This window comes from Sus scrofa, chromosome 10, assembly GCF_054392235.1.
Source record: "Sus scrofa isolate SSC_HxYL_T2T_F1_AM1 chromosome 10, Sscrofa_HxYL_maternal_Yorkshire_Landrace_v2.0, whole genome shotgun sequence".
Taxonomy (NCBI): Eukaryota; Metazoa; Chordata; class Mammalia; order Artiodactyla; family Suidae; genus Sus; species Sus scrofa.
Window position 1 is genome coordinate 77,194,954 of NC_139392.1, and position 22,432 is coordinate 77,217,385.

At 45.6% G+C, this 22,432-nt stretch overlaps 2 protein-coding genes across 6 annotated transcripts in view; one reads left to right on the forward strand and one right to left on the reverse strand.

Moving 5' to 3' along the window:
- Nucleotides 1-1,768: 1,768 nt before the first annotated feature.
- LOC110255603 (uncharacterized) lies at nucleotides 1,769-20,563 on the reverse strand. Its single transcript, XM_084980963.1, has 5 exons — nucleotides 20,543-20,563; nucleotides 18,126-19,766; nucleotides 15,836-15,915; nucleotides 10,929-10,975; nucleotides 1,769-6,614 (listed from the first exon to the last, which is right to left on the reverse strand). The coding sequence occupies exons 1-2, from the start codon at nucleotides 20,561-20,563 to the stop codon at nucleotides 18,444-18,446; spliced, it is 1,344 nt and encodes a 447-aa protein (XP_084837089.1). The 3' UTR covers nucleotides 1,769-6,614; nucleotides 10,929-10,975; nucleotides 15,836-15,915; nucleotides 18,126-18,443.
- Nucleotides 19,690-22,432, forward strand: part of ARHGAP21 (Rho GTPase activating protein 21) — a 139,323-nt gene continuing 136,580 nt past the window's right edge. For all 5 annotated transcript variants that reach the window (XR_014818001.1, XM_084980314.1, XM_021064916.2 and 2 more), the window contains exon 1: nucleotides 19,690-20,697. Coding sequence is in view for 4 of the 5 variants with exons in the window: in XM_084980314.1 (XP_084836440.1) it covers nucleotides 20,620-20,697 (78 nt within the window). In the remaining variant the exon portion in view is untranslated. The remainder of the gene's footprint in view (nucleotides 20,698-22,432) is intronic.

A 22,432-nucleotide genomic window follows, 5' to 3' on the forward strand; every position in this document is an offset into this window, starting at 1 on the left:
GGGACTGAACCTACAACCTCATGGTTCCTAGTCGGATTCGTTAACCACTGCGCCACGACAGGAACTCCCAAAATAGTTTTCTGTAATATTAAAAACCAGATGAGTGTGAAGCAAATATTAAACTGTAAAATTTATATAATCAATTTGATAAAATGCATAAGAATTCTACATAATAATTAGAAACAATTGGACATATTACTTTAAGTGTTTGGCATTTGTTCATTAAATCCTCAAAACAAGATCAGTGTTGTTCCTATTTTGCAGATTGGAAAACTGAGAAAAGAGTGGTTGATGGGAGTTCCCGTCGTGGCCCAGTGGTTGACGAATCCGACTAGGAACCATGAGGTTGTGGGTTCGATCCCTGGCCTTGCTCAGTGGGTTAAGGATCCGGCGGGGAGCTGTAGCTCCAATTTGACCCCTAGCCTGGGAACCTCCATATGCCGGAGGAGTGGCCCTAAAAAAGGCAAAAAGACCAAAAAAAAAAAAATTTGACCAAGTTTGCAAAGCCAGGGTGCAATCAAGCTAGGATTTAAACTTTGGCTATGTGAGAGCAGAATTTGACCCCTTAGCTGCAATTCTATTTTGACCCACCATAAAAGATAATGTGGTACTTTCCTTCTTGCTGCTGCTACATACAACTGAAAATCTGGACAGTATATATAAAACAGATAAAATAGGATTTCTCCTTGTGGCACAGTGGAAACGAATCTGACTGGAACCATGAGGTTGCGGGTTTGATCCCTGGCCTCGCTCAGTGGGTTAAGGATCTGCTGTTTCTGTGAGCTGTGGTGTGGGTCGAAGACATGGCTTGGATACTGCGTTGCTGTGGTGTAAGCTGGCACCTACAGCTCCGATTAGACTCCTAGCCTAGGAACCTCCATATGCCTCAGGTGCGGCCCTAAAAAGCAAAACAAATAAATAAATAAACGGATAAAACATGAGTACATAAAAAGATGTTCTGTCAATAGCCATTAGGGAAATGCAAATTAAAACCACAATGACTTATTACTACGCAGTTATCAGAATGGCTACAATAAAAAATAATGATCACACTGAATGCTGGCAATGATGTGGAGAAACTGGATCACTCACACACTGCTGGAGGGAATGTAAAGTGGTAGAGTCACCCTGGGAAACACCCTGAAAAAAAACCCTATAATTAGCATATGACACAGTAATTACACTCCTGGGTATTTATCCCAGAGAAATGAAAACTTATGTTCATGCAAAAACTGTACACAAATATCCTTTATTGCAGCTTCATTTGTAACAGCCCCAAATTGGGAAGAACCCAGTTGTCCTTCGAATGCATGGAAAAGCAAACTCCAGATGGCCACAGCATGGAAGACAGCTCAGTGACAAAAAGGTACAAACTTTTTTTTTTTTTTTTGCTTTTTAGGGTCACAGCCACAGCACATGGAGGTTCCCAGGCTGGGGGTCGAATCGGAGCTACAGCTCTTGGCCTACACCACATCCACAGCAACGCAGGATGCAAGCCCCACCTGTGACCTACACCACAGCTCATGGCAACGCTGGATCCTTAACCCACTGAGTGAGGCCAGGGATTGAACCCAAATCCTCATGGATCCTAGTCGGATTTGTTTCCATTGCACCACAGCAGGAACTCCCACAAATCTCTGGTACATGAGAAAACCTGAAAGAATCTCCAGAGGATTATGTTGAGAGCAAAAAGTGATCCTAATTGGTTATAGACTGTATGATTCCATTTATATAACATTCTTGAAATAACAAAATTACAGGAAAAAAATTAATTTTTTTCTTTTATTTATTTTTTTTCCCACTGCACAGCATGGGGACCAAGTTACACATACATGTTTACATAATTTTTCCTCCCATTGTTGTGTTGTGATGTAAGTATCTAGACATAGTTCTCAATGCTACACAGCAGGATCTCATTGTAAATCCATTCTAAGAGCAATAGTTTGCATCCATTAACCCCAAGCTCCCAATCCCCCCAACTCCCTCCCTCTACCCCTAGGCAGCCACAAGTCTGTTCTCCAAGTCTGTGATTTTCTTTTCTGTGAAAATGTTCATTTGTGCTGTATATTAGATTCCAGTTATAAGTGATATCATATGGTATTTGCCTTTCTCTTTCTGACCTATTTCACTCAGTATGAGAGTCTCTAGTTCCATCCATGTTGCTGCACATGGCATTATGTCATTCTTTTTATGGCTGAGTAGTATTCCATTGTGTATATATACCACATCTTCCTAATCCAATCATCTGTCGATGGACATTTAGGTTGGGTTTTTTCCTTTTTATAGCTGCACCTTTAGCATAGGGAAGCTCCTAGGTTGGGGGTCGAATTGGAGCTGTGGCCGCTGGCCTATACCACAGCCACAGCAATACTGGATCCGGGCTACATCTGCTTCTTATGCCCCAGATCTGGCAACGCCAGATCCTTAACCAACTGAGTGAGACCATGGATGGAACCTGAATCTGCATGGATACTGGTCAGGTTTTTCACCCACTGAACCACATCAGGAACTCCAACAAAAATGGAGGACATCGTAGTTGCCATGAGTTAAGAGGTGTGGACAAGGAGAGCTGGTGGGGGGGGTGGTAATCGCAAAAAGGGACAACCAGGGGGATTCTTGGTGGTGGTGATGGAAGGGTCCTCAGTCTTGTCTGTACCCATGTCAATATCCTGGTTCTACTACAGTTTTCAAGGTGTTACCATTGGGAGAAACAGGGGAATGGAACACAGGCTCTCTCTGCCTCATTTCTCACAATTGCCTGTGAATCTACAACTTTCCCAAAATAAAAAGTTTAAGTAATGGATAACGTTCCTACATATTTTTGTATTCAAGGGCAACACTCAGATTTACCCCTATAGTGTCCTTTATGGCTGAGGGTGGGGCGGGGTGGGGTGATGGCAGGGCTTAAAGACATTCTTCATATATGGAGAGGTTAAGAAAATAGAACTCAGGAGTTCCCTTCGTGGCTCAGTGGTTAATGAACCCAACCAGGATCCATGAGGTTTCGGGTTCCATACCTGGCTTCACTCAGTGGGTTAAGGATCTGGCATTGCCGTGAGCTGTGGTGTAGGCTGGTGGCTGAAGCTCCAATTTGACTCATAGTCCCAGGCACAGCCCTTAAAAACAAAAAAACAAACAAACGAAAAAACTCAGACTTCCCTGGTGGCTCAGTAGGTTAAGGACCTGGCATTGGCACTACTGTGGCTTGGGTCACTGCCATGGTGCAGGTTCATTTCCTGGCCTGGGAACTTCTGCATGCCACAGGCTTGGCCAAAGCACTTGAAAAACCTATTAAAAGACACACAACCAATAAAATAAACAAAACGGTGTGAAGACCAAACAGTCAGGTAATTGCCTCAAAATACCTTACCCACTAAGTGATATAAGAGCATATTATAGGGATTATTTTCCCCTCACCCACTTGCCGAGATCAATGCTTCAGGTTCCTGACTTGGCCCAGTACCCACCAAGTCCTTCATACATTTTAAAGCTGTTTCAGTTTTAATAGGGTATCAATATTTATTTCAAATGCCCATTAATTGGATTTATGCATTCTCCTCCATTAGAATAAGAAGTGGAGTTTTACGTTTTTCTTAAAGCCTTTACAGTATTAGGCTTTATTTTATTTCTAAAAATAACAGACCCAAATTAAATTAAACCTTAGCTTAAGAAATGTTTTCTATGGAAAAACAGAAGAGGAGGAAATAATCCCTTTGGAAAAGACGAACACTCTTCTATACTGCTCAGAAACTCAAAGCTATTTTGATAAGTTTTTACTGCAGCCTCATCCTGCTTGTTTCATGTTATTCGAAACCAGAATAACTTCCTGTTGCATCGCCAGATGGCTAGAGTGATTTCATCGTGACATTGCCCACACGTGCTTTCTAAACAGAACAATTCACATTTCTGGGCTAAATCAGAACTCCTAAAATGCCTTCTGCTCTAGAATAAGAGGAAGTGGAGATCCAAAGCTTTACACACTTTTCAAAGTATCAAGCTTCTGCAGACTTCTGTGATGGATCCATTCTCCTTTCCTCTACTTGCATCCAGAGCAGTGGGTACCAGCCTTGACAGCAGGATAGGATCACCTGAGGAGCCTTCCAGAGCACTGATGCCTGGGCTCCACCCCCAGAGAGATGCACTGATAGATTTCCAGTGTGGCCTGAGTCTTAGGAGTTTTTAAAGCGCCCAGAAGTTTCAAATGTGCAACCTGGGTTGAGAAGCACAAAGCTTTATGCGTTTGGTCAAATCTAGGTGCTATTTCATTTGCTGTTTTTATCAACTCAATCCCTGGCCCGATGAAGCCGAATTTCTCAAAAACATAATTGGATGTCTAAATCAGACTTCACATCAAAGGTCTAAGTTCCCTCTTCAGCAAGTAGCTCAATTTTAAATTAGTAAATTAGTTATCTTGATCTTGGTAATCACTCCACAACGTCTTACCCATATCACATCATCACACTGCCCCTTTTAAATACATACAGCTCTATTTGTCACTTAGTCCTCAATAAAATTAAAACACTCCTAAATTTTACTAGTAAAAAATTTAGTGAATTAGATTTTGCAGTTCGGGTGTTGAGGAACAAACCGGAGGTCTCTCACAGGTAGCAGATTGTCATCCGGCCGCAGCACAAATTGGAATGACATGTGTTCGAGGCTAGAGAGCCAGGGGCCTGCTCACCGCCACTCAGTATTCCCTCTTGCCACGGCTGGGCACATCGTAGAACATCTTTAGATGCCCCTTTGAAAACGGCCTATGGGGAGTTCTCGTCGTGGCGCACTGAAAAGGAATCTGACTAGGAACCATGTGGTTGCAGGTTCGATCCCTGGCCTTGCTCAGTGGGTTAAGGATCCGGCGTTGCCGTGAGCTGTGGTGTAGGTCACAGATGCGGCTCAGATCCCGCGTTGCTGTGCCTGTGGTGTAGGCCGGCTGCCGTAGCTCGGAATGGACCCCTAGCCTGGGAACTTCCATATGCCGAGAGGGCAGCCCTAGAAAGCAAAAAAAAAAAAAAGAAAAAGAAAAGGCCTAGGGTAAAGAAGAACTTGGTGGGGAAAGTGAAAAGAACAATTCCTTTTTGGTATGAAGATATCCATCAAAAACATTTCACTGTGAAACATGTCATGTCTCGGTCATTCATGCATTTACCTTCCTCCCCCCACCCAGCACCTGCACTCATATTCTCCACTGTTTTCAAGAGCCTCTCATGTTTCTATAGAGAATTTTCCGGGAAAGAAGCAGCAAATTCATCTCCAGCTTGTCCCCAAACCATCCAACCGTGAATGGACAGAGTCTCCCCTGTGTTCTGTTACCTCCCAAGGCTTCTAGCCTTTTGTTAAGCCTCTGTCCAATTTGTGGCTGGCTGCTGCTGAAAGCCTTGGCACAGTCTCCCTTAATAAAAGGTTGTATTGGAGTTCCCTTTGCGGCTCAGCAGTGAGCGAACCTGACTAGGATCCATGGGGATGTGGGTTTGATTCCCTGGCCTTGCTCAGTGGGTTAAAGATCCAGCATTGCTGGGGCTGTGACGTAGGCCGGCAGCTGTAGCTCTGATTCGACCCCTAGCCTGGGAACCTCCATATGCCAAGGGTGCAGCCATAAAAAGCAAAACAAACAAAAAACCAGAAAACATTGTACTGCTAGGCAGAGGGGTGTTTTGGGAGAGGGGCAAATTCAGTTTACCGTTCCATCCTTTGGTTCTCCACGGTACCGTGATATCATGATGCTGAGTCCATGAGAAGATTTACTGAATGTGTCTACCTAACTGGAGAGAAGGACAGTGTAGGCAAAGGAACTTTCAGCCGAAGGCAGAATACAGATGCCCTCGGTCTAAGGCAAAAGGAAAAGCAACACTCCTCACAGGGTCCTCTCCTGGCACGCTGCCGTGCCTCGCCAATCTTCTGTCTCGAGATCTAATATCCTCTCTCTCTCTCCCCGGAAAGGCCCTTCCCCAGTTCCTTACAGTACTGGAAAAATCTCTCCCTCTCTCTGAAATAACGCCTGGGTAACCAGGGCAGTCCCTAGCATCCACTACTCTCAGAGTCCATTTGCCAGCAGGGAGCTGCAGCATGTACTCGCCTACTTAGGTTCAGCTCTACAAGTCCTCCTGGTAAAACAGCAGGCAAGGCCGACTTGTAGAGTGCAGGTGACTCCGCCCACCTCCTTCTTAGAAGGTTTTGGAGTCTGCCTGCCCTCCATTGTAGCATTTCTCCAAGCTTCTCATTTGGCTGTACTAAGGGCAATTCTGATATCAGGCATATGCACTTTTCATACAACACATCCCTAAAGATATGCCAACCTCTTAATTAGGCATCCAGTTGAAGAAAAAACGATGCCCTCCAGTGAGGAATTGCTTGTAGAATAGTCTGGGTTCAGCCCTTTTGTATGGGCTATTTTCTTGGTACCGTTTTCACTTTCTTCCAAGGTTTTTTTGGCTGCACCCATGGCATGTGGAAGTTCCCGGGGTCAGGGATCGAACCCACACCACAGCAGCAACATGAGCCACTTGTGCCAGCGCAGGATCCTTTACCCCCTGTGCCAAAGGAGAACTCCAACAGATGCTTATTATTTCAAGTTTGTTTTTATGTTATTCAGGTCCTCAGTGCTTTTATTTTTCTCTCTGCTTGCCCTGACAAAGATTGAAGAAAGGCATTTTAAATTTGTCATTTAAAAAATGTTATTTATATTGCTTTCATATAAATAATTTTAGGAAAAAAACTCCAAATGGTGATCAGGTGCTTCTTCCTTTCCTGCTCCACTCTCAGTTCCATACCCCCAACACAAATGCTGTTAAGAGTTTCTGGTTTTAGTATGTGTTGTGGAATTAGATAAGTAGATTGTATTACATAGTATATTAATATATTACATATTGGAGTTCCTGTTGTGGTACAGCAGAAATGAATCTGTGAGGATGCAGGTTGGATTCCTGGACTCATTCAGTTGGTCGGGAATCCAGCATTGCTATGAGCTGTGGTGTAGGTCACAGATGTGGTTTAAATCCTGTGTTGCTGTGGCTGTGGTGTAGGCCAGCAGCTGTAGCTCCGATTAGACCCCTAGCCAGGGAACTTCCATATGCTGCAGGTGTGGCCCTAAAAAGCAAAATATATATACATATATATGTATATGTACACATATATAGAAACATATATTAAAAATATGTATATCATATGTCTTCAGAGCTTTTTATTTTAAAGCACCTTTTTTTTTAAAGGGCTGTACCCATGGCATATGGATATTCCCAGGCCAGAGGTCAGATTGGAGCTGTAGCTGCCGGCCTACGCCACAGCCACAGCAACACAGGATCTGAGCCGGGTCGACTTACACCACAGCTCCCGGTAACGCTGGATCCTTAACCCACTGAGCAAGGCCAGGGAATCTGCGTCCTTATGGATGCTAGTCAGATTTGTTCCACCACAGGAACTCCCAAAGAACTAAAATGTTGTAGCCAAACACTCGCCACATCCCTATTTTCTTTCCTTCCTCCTTCCCTCCTAAAGTTGATGTGCATTATTCCGTGATTTTTATACTTTTAATTCAGATGTGTATTCAGATATGTGTATAACAATACAATGTTACAAATGTGGATATATATGTATATTATATATACATCATCCTTCTACAATCTGCCTTTACTTACTATATAATTCTTTTGATATAAATTGATACATGTTGATATATTCATTTTACCTGCTAAATAGACTTGCATTGCCTAAATGAAAGTGATTCTATCATTCACCTTCTGAAGAGCAGATTATTTCTGTCTTTCTCAAAAGGCTTACTTTATACATTCTGCTTATATACAAAAGGGACAGTTTCTCTGGGAGGCCATCCAGAAGCAGACTTTTTCTAGAAGACAGTGTGGACAGCCTCAACTTTCCGAGCTATTATATTTTGAAATGTTCTTGCCAAAATGGTTTTATTTATCCTTTGACACATTTTATTGGGTGTCTAGTGTATGCCTGGTCTGATCTAGGCCCAGGGATTTAGCAGGAAACAAAAGATTCATTTCCTGTTCTTCTGAGGTTTATATGCTAAGCTGGGAAGAGAGGCAATAAATACAAATATAAAACCCCAGGTGTCAATTAGGGCTTCAAAAAATTAAATAACGTATAAGGAGAGAGAGCAGGTGGGTTGGGGTGGGGCCGGTGGGGAGGTACTATTTGAAGTGGGGGTGGGGAGTCGGGGAAGACCTGTCTGGGGGAACAGCAGGTGAACTACAGGAGGTGTGTGTGTGTGTGTGTGTGTGTGTGAGACAACAGCAAGGGTGTCAGTGTGGGAACCAAAACAGCAGGTGAACTACAGGAGTGTGTGTGTGTGTGTGTGTGTGTGTGTGTGTGTGTGTGTGTGTGACAATAGCAAGGGTGTCAGTGTGGGAACCAACGGCCAGGAGGTAGATCAAACAGGACCAAAGTAAAGTATGTAAAAATGTGGGCTTTTTCTCTGAATGAAAAGGGAAGCCAGGAGATGATTTTCAGCAAAGAAGTGACCTGATCTGATTTAGGTCCTAAAAAGGGTGGCCCTGGCTCCACCATTGAGAGCAGACACTAGCAAAGCTGTGGGCAGAAGCCCCAAGACTGGTTACAGGTTGTCACCATAATCCTGGAGACAGATGACTTAGCTTGAATGTGAGGAACAGCTGTGCAGGTGATGAGCTTCTGGCTAGGATTTGATGTTAGAGCTGAGAGTTTACAGATGTGGGGTGTGAGACAAAGTCAAGGCTGCCTCAAAGTTTTTGGTCTCAAGCAACAGGACGAACAGAGTTGCCACCTAATATGGGAAAAGCAGATTAAGGTATCTTGAATTTGAGAGCGCCTTCGAATATCCAGGTGGATATAATATTCATTACAGCTTTTGCAGACAATCCAGGGGTTGGGGCCTGAGGAACCGGCATGCCATTTACTGGTTTTATGAATTTATATTTCCCACCTGCAGTGTGTAAGAGCTTCTGTTTTCATCAACACTTCAACCCTTGATGTTATCTGACTTATTTTTGCCAGTCTGATGGGTTTGAAATGGACTCATTATCATTTGAATTTGCATTATCCTGATTCCAGTGATACAGCGCATCTTATATGATGATTAGTGACCACACGTGTTTCCTCTTTTGTGACTTGCCTATTTATCTTTTCTGTGTTATGTATTGGTTTACAGGGACTCTTTAGAAACTGTTGCTATAAATCCTTGGCAGGTTTTATCAGTTACATGTATCTTCTGCTGGCCTGTGGCTTGTCATTTCACATTATTTCTAATTATTTAGTCACTGAACACTTCTGCCTTAAATACCATGAGAATACTTTTTCCATAACTCCCCATAACCACTGAAAAAATGATAGCAATTAACACTATTTTCACCTTTCTTTCTCCTTCTGCTTCTCATTTTTTTTTTGTTTGTTTTTTTGTTTTTTTGGCTGGGCCTGAGGCTTGTGGACATTCCCAGGCCAGGGATCCAACCTGCACCACAGCAGTGACAGCACTGGGTCCTTAACCCACTAAGCTACTGGGAAACTCCCTCAATTTTTTCTGCCCTCATTTTTTAGTCTAGTATATTATAGTTACGATATTATTACTTTGCATTGTAATATTTTTCTTTTAAAATTTATAACATGTACATTCTATATAATCATAATAAAAATCAGTTGTTTCAGTCTCCGTCCTCTTATTAGTGGATTAATATCATACAATTGTTTTGAGGAAAGGTAATATATTTCCCAATACTTTACATAGTCAAAAGTGCCTTTCCGCTGCTTTTAAATATAGATGTCTCCATGGTTGTGATCTTTAAGTTACATTTTTTTTTTTCTTCAAAACTCTTTTTATATCAATTCACATTGAGAAGTGTCCTAAGATCAGTACTGTTTTCTCTTTGGACCAGAGATCAGCAAACTTTCTGGGAAGAGCTAGACAGAAAATATTTTAGGCTTTGCAGGCATTATGGTGAAGTGCTGAAATGGCTATAGATAAACAAATAACCATGGTTTCATTCCCATAAAACTTTATAAAACCAAGCAGCAGATGGGATTTGCTCTGTGGGCCATAGTTTGTCAGCCCCTACTTTAGGTGACTCACTTTGATTTACTTTTAGGATTCCTTTTTTTTTTTTTTGTAATATCGAAGTTTAACAACTTCCCCCAAGTAATTATTCTCCTTTCATACTTCCTGAAACATGCTAAGTTCTTTTATCTTTGGCATTGCAAAAAAGTGTTCACAAGTAGTTTAGACAAAAGCTAAGCTCCTGTACCAAAAAGATTTTTAAAATACGATGGTCCTTATGGTGACATAGAAGGTTTTGTCTGTTTCTGGTAACAATCCAGAAGTAGGCAGTTCAGGCCTGCTGCGATGTCTGTGCCAGCTTCCACAGTGACTTCCGTCTCTGAGTCAAAGGAGATGGTCCTGGGAGTTCCCCTTGTGGCTCAGCGGATTTTTTTTTTTTTTTTTTTTGGTCTTTTTAGGGCAGCACCTGTGGTATATATGGCGGTTCCCAGCCTGGGTGTCAAATCAGAGCTATAGCTGCGGTCTACACCACAGCCACAGAAACATGGGATCTGAGCCTCGTCTGCAAACCCACACCACAGCTCACATCAACGCCAGATCCCTAACCCACTGAGCAAGGCCAGGGATCGAACCTGCATCCTCATGGATATTAGCTGGGTCCATTAACCACTGAGCCACGGCAGGAACGCCTTTATCTTTCTTTCTTTTTTTTTCATTTAACTTTTGATATATTTGATTTCCTTCCAGGTGGAGAACATTTGTCTCTATTTTTCTTCTGTTTCCTGGGGTGAATTGTCTTCTACAATAATCATTTCTTTGTTTCCTCTTCCCCATTCCTCCCCAGTTTAAAACTCTTACTTCATCCTTTTAATTTTCTTCCCATTCATCTTTGATTAGATTTGCGCTCTAGATTTTCCATTTCTACAAAGACACAGTGGGTGACTTATCTTTGAGTGGATCCAGCAGCCACTGCAGAACCACAGCAGGAGGCTGGAAGAGACAAGAGGGTGGGTTCATGGAATGTCACACAGGATGGGGCTCTCTCCTAGTTGTAATATCTATTTCTTTCCATGTTGCAAATTTAAAAAATTAAGATGGAATTGTTGAAGTTCTTGTCATGGCGCAGTGGAAATGAATCCAACTAGGAACTGTGAGGTTGAGGGTTTGATCCCTGGCCTCGTTCAGTGGCCTAAGGATCTGGCGTTGCTGTGGCTGTGGTGTAGGCTAGCAGCTGTAGCTCTGGTTGGATCCCTAGCCTGGGAACCTCCATACGCCACAGGTGTGCCCCTAAAAACCAAAACCAACCAACCAACCAAACAAAGTAATTGTCAACATCTTTTAGGAAAAAGTTATGCAAGCCCACCTCTATCCTACTGAAACACAGATGTAAATTGCCATATATGATTCCACAAACTTTTCCTATCTGAAGGTAGAACCCTTCATTAGTTGACTTCGGGATTAGAAGAGAGCGCAGGCAATTATAGGAATAGAGGAATGGGATCTTCTGGGTGAGGGAGTGCTGAGAGAGAGCAGTTTTCTTGACTTAAGGTAAGGAGCGGGCTTTCAATGACTCTCCTCCTTCTGCCCTGTGACAATGAGGGGAGACTAAGATTTTTTTTTTTTTTTTTTTTTTTTGTCTTTTTTTTTCTATTTCTTTGGGCCGCTCCCGCGGCATATGGAGGTTCCCAGGCTAGGGGTCTAATCGGAGCTGTAGTCCCCGGCCTACACCAGAGCCACAGCAACGCAGGATCCGAGCCGCGTCTGCAACCTACACCACAGATCACGGCAACGCCGGATCGTTAACCCACTGAGCAAGGGCAGGGACCGAACCCGCAACCTCATGGTTCCTAGTCGGATTCGTTAACCACTGCGCCACGACGGGAACTCCCAGATTTTTTTTTTTTTTTTCATTCTCATGAAGAAGATTTGGTTTCTCTGAATTAGGCCAATCATATCAAAATCAATTGCCAGTACAGTTTCCTAGTTGGAATGGTTGGAATTTAGTGTTCTATTCCAAGATGATGAAGACATATTTCAATTCTCCAGTTTGAATTTGGGTTTCTACCCAGATTGCACAGTATTTTCACAGGATGTTCCAGCTCATATTTAGTCGGGTGGGTGGAAACATTTAAAAAACTGGTCTCATATTTTTAAGGAAAATTGGAATGCTTATAAATGGAAGTCACGATTCTTAGGATAAAAGAAAAACATGTACATTTTTATTCTTATGTTGTCTCAGAATCTAGAAATAGATGCTTAATGATGCCGATGAATATGAGTACCATGCCACTCCATTAAAAAAAAATTTTTTTTTAATTTTATTGAAGTATAGTTGATTTACAATGTTGTGATAATCCAAGCCACTCAATTTTAATTATGGAGATGCTCGTGCTGAAAAATAATTTGAATCCAGAAGAAAATGTTTGCTAGATGATTGCGGGTTAACTATGGGCTTCATAATTATTGCCAAAATGTAAGTGCTCTTAGTTTCTGGCATGGTAATGGGGCCTCAAGCCAGCTCAGTCACCAGAGGTGGAGTTAAATAAAGAGAAAAAATGTGGGGATTTCTCATTGTGGCTCAGTAACAAACACAACTAGTATCCATGAGGAAGCGGTTCGATCCCTGGCCTTGCTCAGTGGGTTAAGGGTCCCGCCTTGCCGAGAGCTGCAGCATAGGATGCAGACATGGCTTGGATCCCATACTGCTGTGGCTGTGGCTGTGGCATAGGCTGGCCACAGTTCCAATTTGACTCCTAGCCTGGGAACTTTCCTGTGCTGTGGGTGCAGCCCCCAAAAGATAAAAGAACCAAATAAAGAACAAGAGATAAAATGTGGCATTTCTGAAAACTGAGTCCCATATCAAGTGTTGTTTTTGTGGACACTCTTCTAATTCATACTTCCCATTTTAGGCATATGCATTCAGATTTATACCTATACCTTCCAGCACCCTGGAGAGTTGTTGGACAGCCAGGAATTTCTTGAGGTATAAATATTTATCACTAATAGTGACACAATCATCATTCATTTCTTGAATAATTTTGCAGTGAAATGTGTAAAAGCTGTGGTAGGTATTATGCAGGTCTGAAAAAAGAACTAAATGCCCTAAAGAACTAAATAAGTTTATAATCTAGATAGAAAAGGACCAAATAATCTGGTAAATAATAATAGAAGATTGTTTATAATCAAGTAACTAATTAATAGCAACGGACAAACAAATCAACCAAAAAGAAACCCTCAAAGAGTTCCTGCTATGGTACAGTGGGTTAAGGGTCCGGTGTTGTCTCTGCAGTGGCTGGGGGTGTGCAGCTGTGGCTGGGATTCGATCCCTAGCCTGGGAATTTCGATGTGCTGAGTGGGCAGCTACAAAAAAAAAAAAAAAAAAAAAAAAGAAAAGAAAAAAAAAAGAGAGGTTTAAGCAGATTACTATCCCAGAGGAGGGAAAGATCACAATAAGGGCGGAGTAATTATTCAAGTGTATCTATTGTGTATAGCACTTGCTAGGCACAGTATATATATATATATTTTTTTTTTTTTTTAATTTAATTTTATTTATTTTTTTTGTCTTTTGTCTTTTTGTTGTTGTTGTTGTTGCTATTTCTTGGGCCGCTCCCGCGGCATATGGAGGTTCCCAGGCTAGGGGTTGAATCGGAGCTGTAGCCACCGGCCTACGCCAGAGCCACAGCAACTCGGGATCCGAGCTGCGTCTGCAACCTACACCACAGCTCATGGCAACGCCGGATCGTTAACCCACTGAGCAAGGGCAGGGACCGAACCCGCAACCTCATGGTTCCTAGTCGGATTCGTTAACCACTGCGCCACGACGGGAACTCCGGCACAGTATATTTTGAATTAAATAGTGTCAATACCAGAGTTTCTGTTGTGGCTCAGGGATTAATGAACCTGACTAGCATCCATGAGGACGGAGGTTTGATCCCTGGCCTCGCTCTGTGGGTTGAGGATCTGGCATTTCCGTGAGCTGACGCGGCTCAGATCCTGAGTTGGTGTGGCTCTGGTGTAGGCCAGAGACTATAGCTCCGATGGGACGCCTAGCCTGGGAACTTCCATATGCTGTGGGTGTGGCTCTAAAAAGACAAAAACCAAAAAAAAAAAAAAAAAAAATAGTGTCAATACACTCTAGATTAGAAATTAATAATGGAAGATAGTAATCCTGTGGGCAAGATAAGTCATATTTAACAGATGCAAAGCATTAAATTAGTAAATCATTTACATTATTAATTTAAAAGAGGTGATGAAGGAAGAATCTTAGAAATTATTTATTATAGAAAATCACTCACTTTCCTTGATTACATTAGCTACATGCCTTCTCATCGAGGTCAGCTTTCTGTAGCTATTCAGTTCAACAAGAAAGTCTTTTTCAAAGGAATATTAGTAGATAATGTGTCTTTTTAATATTGTATGAATAAGAAATCTACAGTCTTGCCCTCAAACCAAAAAAAGGCTTACTCCTCTGAGGGCTGTTGGTTTTAGCTGCCTCAGACACATAGTTTTGCAAATGCTTCATCCCAAATGACACATTTCATCTGTGGAATTTGCTGGCAAACACTTGTGCCTCTTAGAATTGGCAACTTCTATATTGAGAGTAGAAATCATCCATAGATTATCACGGGATGACATTAGACCAGGGGCTAGGGCATTTTGGTTCTATTTCTGGCTTTGACATTATTCCTCTGATAATGGCCCACCAAAATAATACCGTGTCATTAACAAAGCCAAAATGTTATGAAGATATAGTTCCCATTTTTATTTATTTATTTATTTTTGCTTTATTATTATTATTATTTTTAGGGCTGCACCCGAGGCATATGGAGAGTCCCAAGCTAGGGGTCTAATCGGAGCCATACCTGCTAGCCTATGCCACAGCCACGCAGGATCCAAGCGGAGTCTTTGACCTACACCGCAGCTCATGACAACAACAGATCCTTAACCCAAGGTCAGGGATCGAACCTGCGTCCTCATGGATGCTAGTCAGAGTCGTTAACCACTGAGCCATGACGGGAACGCCATAGCCCCCAGTTTTAAAAACGTCTTGCCTATATTGCAAGAATTATAGTGTACAAGGTTGTTTTGTTGTTATTAATATAGCTGTAGTAATTTCTGAGGCTGTCTCAAGGGAAACTGCTCTGAAGTTAGATTCGAAGAAATCCACATGTATTACCTATGCTTGAAAGAGGAAAATATATCAGCCTTTCCAAGTAAACAAAAGTAAACTCTTAGCTCTTGCTTATCCAAATATTTGGGATAAAGAAAACGACCAAGACATTGACTGCAAAACCCACAGTTAATTCCAAATCTCCTTTCAGTTACAATGATCCCCAAACCTATTGTTTGACCAAATCGCTCACTAGAGTGGTTAACAAGTAGCCACCGGATTTAGGTTTGGCTGGTTTTCCTTTCTCCGGCCTTCCCGCTGGTGGAGGTGTTAATGAGAGAAACACCCAAGATGGGCAGCTGAAGAGAATGCCAAGGGTTTGATTTGCATCTTCCACCAATTATACTGTCGGCTTTTGGAATGAAGAATGAGGGGTGGTGGATGGCTGCCACTTCCCAGATGCCTAGAGGGTGTCCACGTTGGTTTACTCGGAATGCATCTAAATGAGCGCTCGGGCAGTTATGAAAGTATTGTTATTGCTCTATGCCTTCCGAGAGGAATAGACCTAATTTTTTAAACTGGGTTAATATGTCCCTAATAAATGCCAGTGAAATGTTACAAAAGCATAGAGTTCCTGCTGGGGAAACCAGACGTGTTGTTTTCATTTTAAAAACTCCTTTATGTCTATTGTCTCATTTGATGCTGTCAACAGCCCAACAAGAGAAGAGGTGTTGTCATACTTGGAGGTCCCAGGAGAAGACTAGGATTCAGGTTTCCCACATCTTAGTTCTGTGCTTTTGCTCCGCTCCATCCAGATAGCCTAACGGACATAAGATAGATATGGTAGCAACTTACAATGGTTCTTAAAAACAATCCCCAGTTTTATTATTTTAAAATCTTATGGCCACACCTGTGGCATATGGAAGCTCCCGGGAATGAATCTGAGCCACAGCTGAGATCTACAATACAGCTGGGGCAACGCTGGATCCTTTTAACCCACCGCATTGGTGCAGTATGCTGGGGATCAAATCTCTGCGCCTCTGTATTGACCAGAACCACTGCAATCGGATTCTTAACCCACCTGACCACGGTAGGACCTCCACAATCCCCAATTCTAGAATACCATAATCATAGGGATCCCAGAAGGAGAACTGAATTAGTTACACACAAAGTACAATGATCAGTACACAATAAGAAGTAAATGTTAGCTAGTATGGTTGTTATTATTAAAATCTGTGTTAGAGGTTGGATAATGTTGTGGAGCAAAGCATGGACTCTGGACCCTACGTCCTGGGCTTGACTCCTGGCTCTGCCACATGCGTACCTCATTAAGTTGTGTGCAAAGCTCTTGGAGGAATACCCGGCAGAAAAGCAGTGCTTTGTTGATGGCAGTCACTATTATTATCTTATCTCTAGTACTTTTACACAGGAATAATAATTTGCCCTCGGTCATATGGTAAATAGTGGCCCTAGTCTAATCCTGAGCCTTCCCCTTATCTCTTTTAGAAATGTCTTTTTAGGTATTGTTATTTCCCCACAATTCCTCAAATGTGTTTTCCCTCCTTTTCCTATCTCCTTCCATGGCCAACACTTAGTCTCCTTTACCACACTGAAAGCCTTTTTTCAAAATCAACATTTTTAAAAATTTCCATTACAAAAACCTTAACCCAAGCCGTCCACGGCTGTGAGGGACTCAGTTTACGCCTTGATTATGCATTTGCATTTGTAAGGAGCTGTTTTGTGCTTAAAAGTGTTTTTCCTTTCTGGACACATTCTATAAGCCCACTAGAGGTACACTGCTCAAAGCCTACATTGCCATTCACTTCTAGTTCATTTACTCTACACTCTCCAGAACGGGATACTGCTATAGCGCAGTGGGCTATTCAGTAAATTACCAACTGACTGGCAGGCATTCCCTCTGTTTTATTCTTTTTTTTTTTTCTTTGTTATTGGCTGACTAGTTTTGTCAGGGGCTGTCAAGAACATGCAAATTTCATGGCCATATAAAGATGATCTAGTCAAAATCGTTCTTCTCATCAAGGATGAAGATTTAGTTGTATATTCGAAATGTTTGGCGCCTCCCACTCTTAGGAAGATGTAAAAACGAAGGCACAGGTATTCAGGCTCCAGGGAGTAGTTTTTGTTTTTTCTCAACAAAAAACAGGACCCAGGCAGCGAATTGAGAGCTGCGTGGGGAGGGCGGGGTGGGTGGAGTGCGGAGGTGTCTAAATCTTTTGGGGCAGAGTGGTAAGAAAGAAAGGAAAAGGTAAGACCCCAAAGCTTCTGGATTCCCCCCCCCACCCCCCCGCCGAAGGGTGGTGGCAGCTGATCCGACACAATAGCTGGCAGTCCCCCGCTGGCACGAGGAAAAAAAATGACCCTCAACGGCACCAGCAGGAGGACTGAGAAAATGAGGAGGGGTGTGTCTGGGAGGAGACGAGGATAAGTGTGAGGTGACAAACCGCGCCGCCTCGGCGGGGTCCTCCACTTCTGCCCCACGAGGACAGGAGCTGTGAGCCACCTCCCCGGAGGGGGGCGGGGTAGGAAGGGGAGACCGAGGGTGGGTGGGTTTTCCTACTGGGGCGGGGCAAAGGGTGGAGGGAAGCCTGAGTCAGCAGCCTCTGATTGGCTGGCGTTCTCTCGTCACGTTTTCTGATTGGGCCATTTGCAGCGGGAGATGTTGTGAGGGGCGGCGGGGCGGGGTGAACCGCCGGGGTCCCGGGCGCAGCCCCGCAATCAGGAGAGGAGGGGCGGCGGTTGTACTCCCGACCCGCGCCGCGGCGACCTGCGGTGTAGAGACGCGCCGCCACCTCTCTCCTCAGTTCCGCTAGCCGCGCGGAATTGTTCAACTGCCCTGAATATGTAAAAAGGGCAAGAGATTGAATGAACACCGCTTCGCTGCGAACCCCTTTCCCCGCAAACAAGAAGCTAATTTACAGTTGGGCGTGAAAGGACACTCCCTTATCTTCAAGTCCCACATCGCACCGCAGCTTCTCTCTTCTCCCGCTGCAGAAAGGGGCAAAAACTCACCCAGACGTGTCCCCCGCCGTCTGGGACCTGGGATCCCCCAATTCTGGGTATCTGGCTGTATGAAGGTCCCCCTCCCGGGCCCTGACGCGGAGCACCGAGCCTTCCGCAGCAGAAGCCCGGGTTCCTGGCCGCTCCCGCTCTGAGCTCGAGAGATTGGCGAAGGCGGGGAGGGTTTTGTGTGTCTGGCTTTGGGGGAGGTGTTGGGGGCGGCGAGGGCTTGTAGGTCCCGACACACATTGGGAGGGGGTTGGCGATCACCCCTCACCCCGCCCCAGGCTAATCCCCCTTCTCCAGCGTTGGTTCCCGGGACCGTATTATTCAAGACAGAAAATATTCAGCCCCGGAGCCTCCCCTGGGGAGGGGAGGGGAAGGAGGTGGAGTGGGAGGAGGTGGATCCAGGGAGGAAGAAGCGAGAAATCCGCCCCCGGGAAACAGCTCGGCGCGGCAGCGGAGCGAGGCACTTCTGTCACTTGGTGATCGCGGGCGCCCGAGCGCGGCCCCGGCCCGGCCCGGCGAGGCGAGGGGAGAGTCCGGCGGCCGCCGCCCCGCCCCACGCCCTCCCGCGGCGGCCGAGAGCCCGGGGCCGGCCGGGGCAGGTCGCGGCGGTGCCTGGGAGCGGCCGGCCGGGGGCGGCGGCCTCGGAGCGCGACGGCGGCGGGCAGCGGCCGCTCGTCCTCCCGCTGGGTCCGGTGCGCGCCGGGCGTGCCGTCCGGGGACCGGCCGGCCGGGTGCGGATCTACTCGCCGCGCTTTCTCCGGTGCGTGTCTGCTTTATTTTCTGCTTCGGCCGACCCGGCGCAGCGCCGCCGGGCGGGTGGAAAGGGATAGCCGGGCTCGCCGCGGGCTCCCTCCCTTCCCGCCACCCCGGGCCACCCCGCCCGGCGCTGGCGCGGGGCCGGAGGGAGCCGCGGCGGGCGCCCGGCGTGGGCGTTGGGGCCGCACCCGCGTGTGCGGAGCGGGGGAGGACGGCGGGAGGAGGGAAGGGCACAAAGGCCGGCGGCGGGCGCCGGGGTCCCGCCGGCCGGCCGTGGAGGAGGGGCGCCTCCCGTCCGCTCATGAATATTAACCGAGCCTGCGGCCTAGCGCGTCCCGGCCGGGCCCCATGCCCGGCCCGCGTCCCCGCCGCCAATCGCTGCCGCCCGCGGAAGCCGGGCCCGGCGGGGCGCGGCGGGTGAGCCCCCTCGCTCTTGGCCTTTCCCTCGGGTTCCCCCACTCGTTTTTGAAAGTACAAATTTGGGCCGCCCTTCCCGGGAGATCGAGATCCCCGACCCGCCTCTGGAAGGGGCGGGGGAAATAGTGGTAGGTGGGTGGTGGTTTTCTTTTTCCTATTTCCCCCCCCCCCCAAGGTGGACACGGAAAAAGGGGAATATCGTGTCGGGGCGTTGATTGGGACGCGGCAACTAAATGAAAGTTGCTGGGGCTGCGGCTTCATTTCTATAGCTCCGGAATAATGCTCGGGAGAGGGAGTCCCTCCCGCCGCCGCAGCCGCGCACGCCTCCCCTCCCGGCCCCGCGCCGTCTCCGCCCAGCCTCGCCGCGGGCCAAGGAAAACAGCCGCCTCCTCGGGGACACCGGCCGGCTGGGGCGGAGGGCGGGCGCCCCGGGTCCCCCAGGCCGCCTCGAGACGCCGGCCGAGGCGCTGGCTAAGTCCGATCCTGGCTTTTTGTTTTTATTTGGGCCAGCTGGGGAGGCGGCGGGGAGCAAGGAGGGTTTTTGAAAAAGTATTATCCCATTTTAGTCTCGTGGGGAGCAAACTTCCCTTAAGTCTCCTCAGCTGGGTGATGCGGAAGAACAGAGACGCCTCTTCTGCCCAGAAAATAATGCTCATTAAAATGCACTTGAAAAGGGAATGTTTTGACGGCTTCACAACAGCCAGGCATGTTTGACGCAACCACCGTGCAGCTCTGATGTTACTCATTTTTTTCATGATTTATAGATTTTTTTCTTTTTTTTTTTTTTTGTCGTTGTTGTTGTATGGATAGATTCTTTTATACGGAGGTTCATCAGCGTGGACCGCATTATTTTTCCGAGTGTTGGAAAGGCGAACTTGGGCTAGACGTGGGCGAGTCTAAGGTCAGCGTCTGGAGAAAGTTCATGCCCTTTAACTTTTCCCTCCTCTAGGAAAGATCTCTTGGGCAGAGGCTTCGCGGCGCACTCAGATTGCTCTTGGAGTCGGGAGAAGCGCTAGGACGAAGGGGACCGCTTTCTGCAGCTGGCCTCACTAGCTGCTGAGGAGGAGACCTGTCGTCTTTGTTTTTTCCGTCTCGAGAAATGGACGAAGACGGGGAAATCATTTGAAGTCCGAAGAAATCATCTTCAGGGCATTGCGGAGGGGCTTCATCAAAACCTTCATCCCCCGGCCCATTATTTGTCTCACTTAGCCCTGCACCTTCTGCGGAGCCTGGTGTGGAATTCTTACCTTTTGGGTGTGTGGTGGCATTTCGCCCCCAATGTGGACTCCCAAGGGTTGGCCCCTTCTTTGTGATTTGAAATGAAATGATGGCCACACGTCGGACTGGTCTGCCGGAGGGAGATGGTGACAAGCTCAAGGCCTGCGGGTCCCCCACCTGTGAGGTAAGCGCTTGAGGCAGGATCCCTGCCCGTCTGTGGTGGCCTGTGTCTGTGAGGTGTCCTGCCGGTGGCGGGGGTCAGCTGCCACACAGCCTAGGAAGAGGCTTTTGGGGCTTTGGGCTGGATGGTGGGAGGACCCCAGCTTGACCAGTAGAGAAGTGAAACGTTGCCCGTTTTTGTTTCTAGGAACTTCCAGTGATCCCCGCTCCCCCCCTCTCCCCCCCAAGGATATTTTTCCTTTCTTACTTTGAAATGCCTCCATCTTGGTCATCTCAGAGCATGGAATTCTCTCTTTTTAGGTGGTTGGGAATGCTGCAAGCTTCGGTTTTCCGAGTCCCCATCCTCCAGTATTTTTGGAGCTGGGCTGGTTAGGGAGTGGCTTTGTACATTTCGTAGGTGTAGCCAGGGTTTGCTCGGGGGCTGGAAGGCTGGTGGCTCCTGGACCACCTCCTCTTTGATACTGAGACACGGCTTGACTGATTGCTGTTGCTGTGGATTTCTACTTTGGGTAGAAAAACAAGTGTTTTCCCTTGGACAGTTTTTAGGCACACCCTTGGAAAACTGCTTAACGGAGCTGTAATTCCAACTCCCTTAAAAATCTTCCGGCTTTCCTGTTCTTTTATTTATGCCCTCTTTCACTGCTCCGAAGTCCTGCAGGTGTCAGCCGGGGCTGTCAGGTGGCTCACATTTAGCGTCGGCTGTCAGGTGGATTGCATTGCCTTCAGACCAGCGTCTTTGGAAGGGCCCGGTAGATTTTACACCAAGCTTTCTGAAAATTTTTGAGTAAGGCAGGGCAGAAATAGAAAATCCATTGGTCTGTGGCACTCCTGTGTCTTGTTGCCTCTCACATCTTTTTTTCCTCCTTATATTTGGAATTTACTTCTATAATGAAGATTTTGTGTTGACTTTGTTACTGACGGTTTCTGTAATTTGCTTGCTAAGAGTCCTGAATGTTGTTTTTCTTTAGACTTTGCTTTTGAGTTGCCTGTATTTTTATGGAAAGGTTGAAGATTAGATAACAATAGCATTCTCCAGTGAGCCGTCACATTATATTCTTTGGTGCCTTGTAAATGTTCCTTTTTACTTCGCGGTCATTCAAACAAGGTTTGGTTCTAAGTGTGTGAGTGGTTGGCATTTTAATAAAAAATGGATCAGAAGTTAAATTTTCCATTCCTAAAGCAGGCAGAGGAACTCATTTCTTGCAGCCTACTTCATTCTGGATTAGAGAGTTTATGCAGAAAACACAGCGAGGTAGGTACAGTGTGCCTTACTGTACAATTTGCTAGAACGATAGGTTTACACTTAAGAAACAGTGTTTTACCTTTCGACACCTGTAAACACCTGCTTGCAGCTAAAATCGTGATTAAGTGTAACACCACAATCCTCTGATCATGGTGAACCATAATAACGCCTTTGGAAGGTCTACCTGCAACTTTGTGATTGCTTAATGTGTATTGTTGTTCCATAATGACAGGTACTGTGGTCCTAAAGCCTTATTTGTCATTGTCTTGGGAATACTTTAATTAGCATGCTATTTGCATTATATTTGCAAGCGCTAATGTTATTTATTTATTTATTTTTGGTCATTTAAGAGCTATCCTGGAAACCAAGAATTTATAGTAGACGCATCTTGTCCTTCGCTAGAAAGCAGTGTTCCCAGTTGCAAACTTGGCTTTTATTAACAATGACAGTTACGAATTTTTTTCAAGGGCTGTGAAATTTGTTTTCATTTGGACCT

Excerpts from the sequence above, each read along its gene's own strand:
- LOC110255603 (XM_084980963.1), bottom strand. The coding sequence starts at position 20,563 with ATGCCACCACACACCCAAAAG. Across the intron at positions 19,767-20,542 it reads TGCCACCACACACCCAAAAG|CCAGCGCCTCGGCCGGCGTC; the intron begins GTAAGAATTCCA and ends GATCGGACTTAG.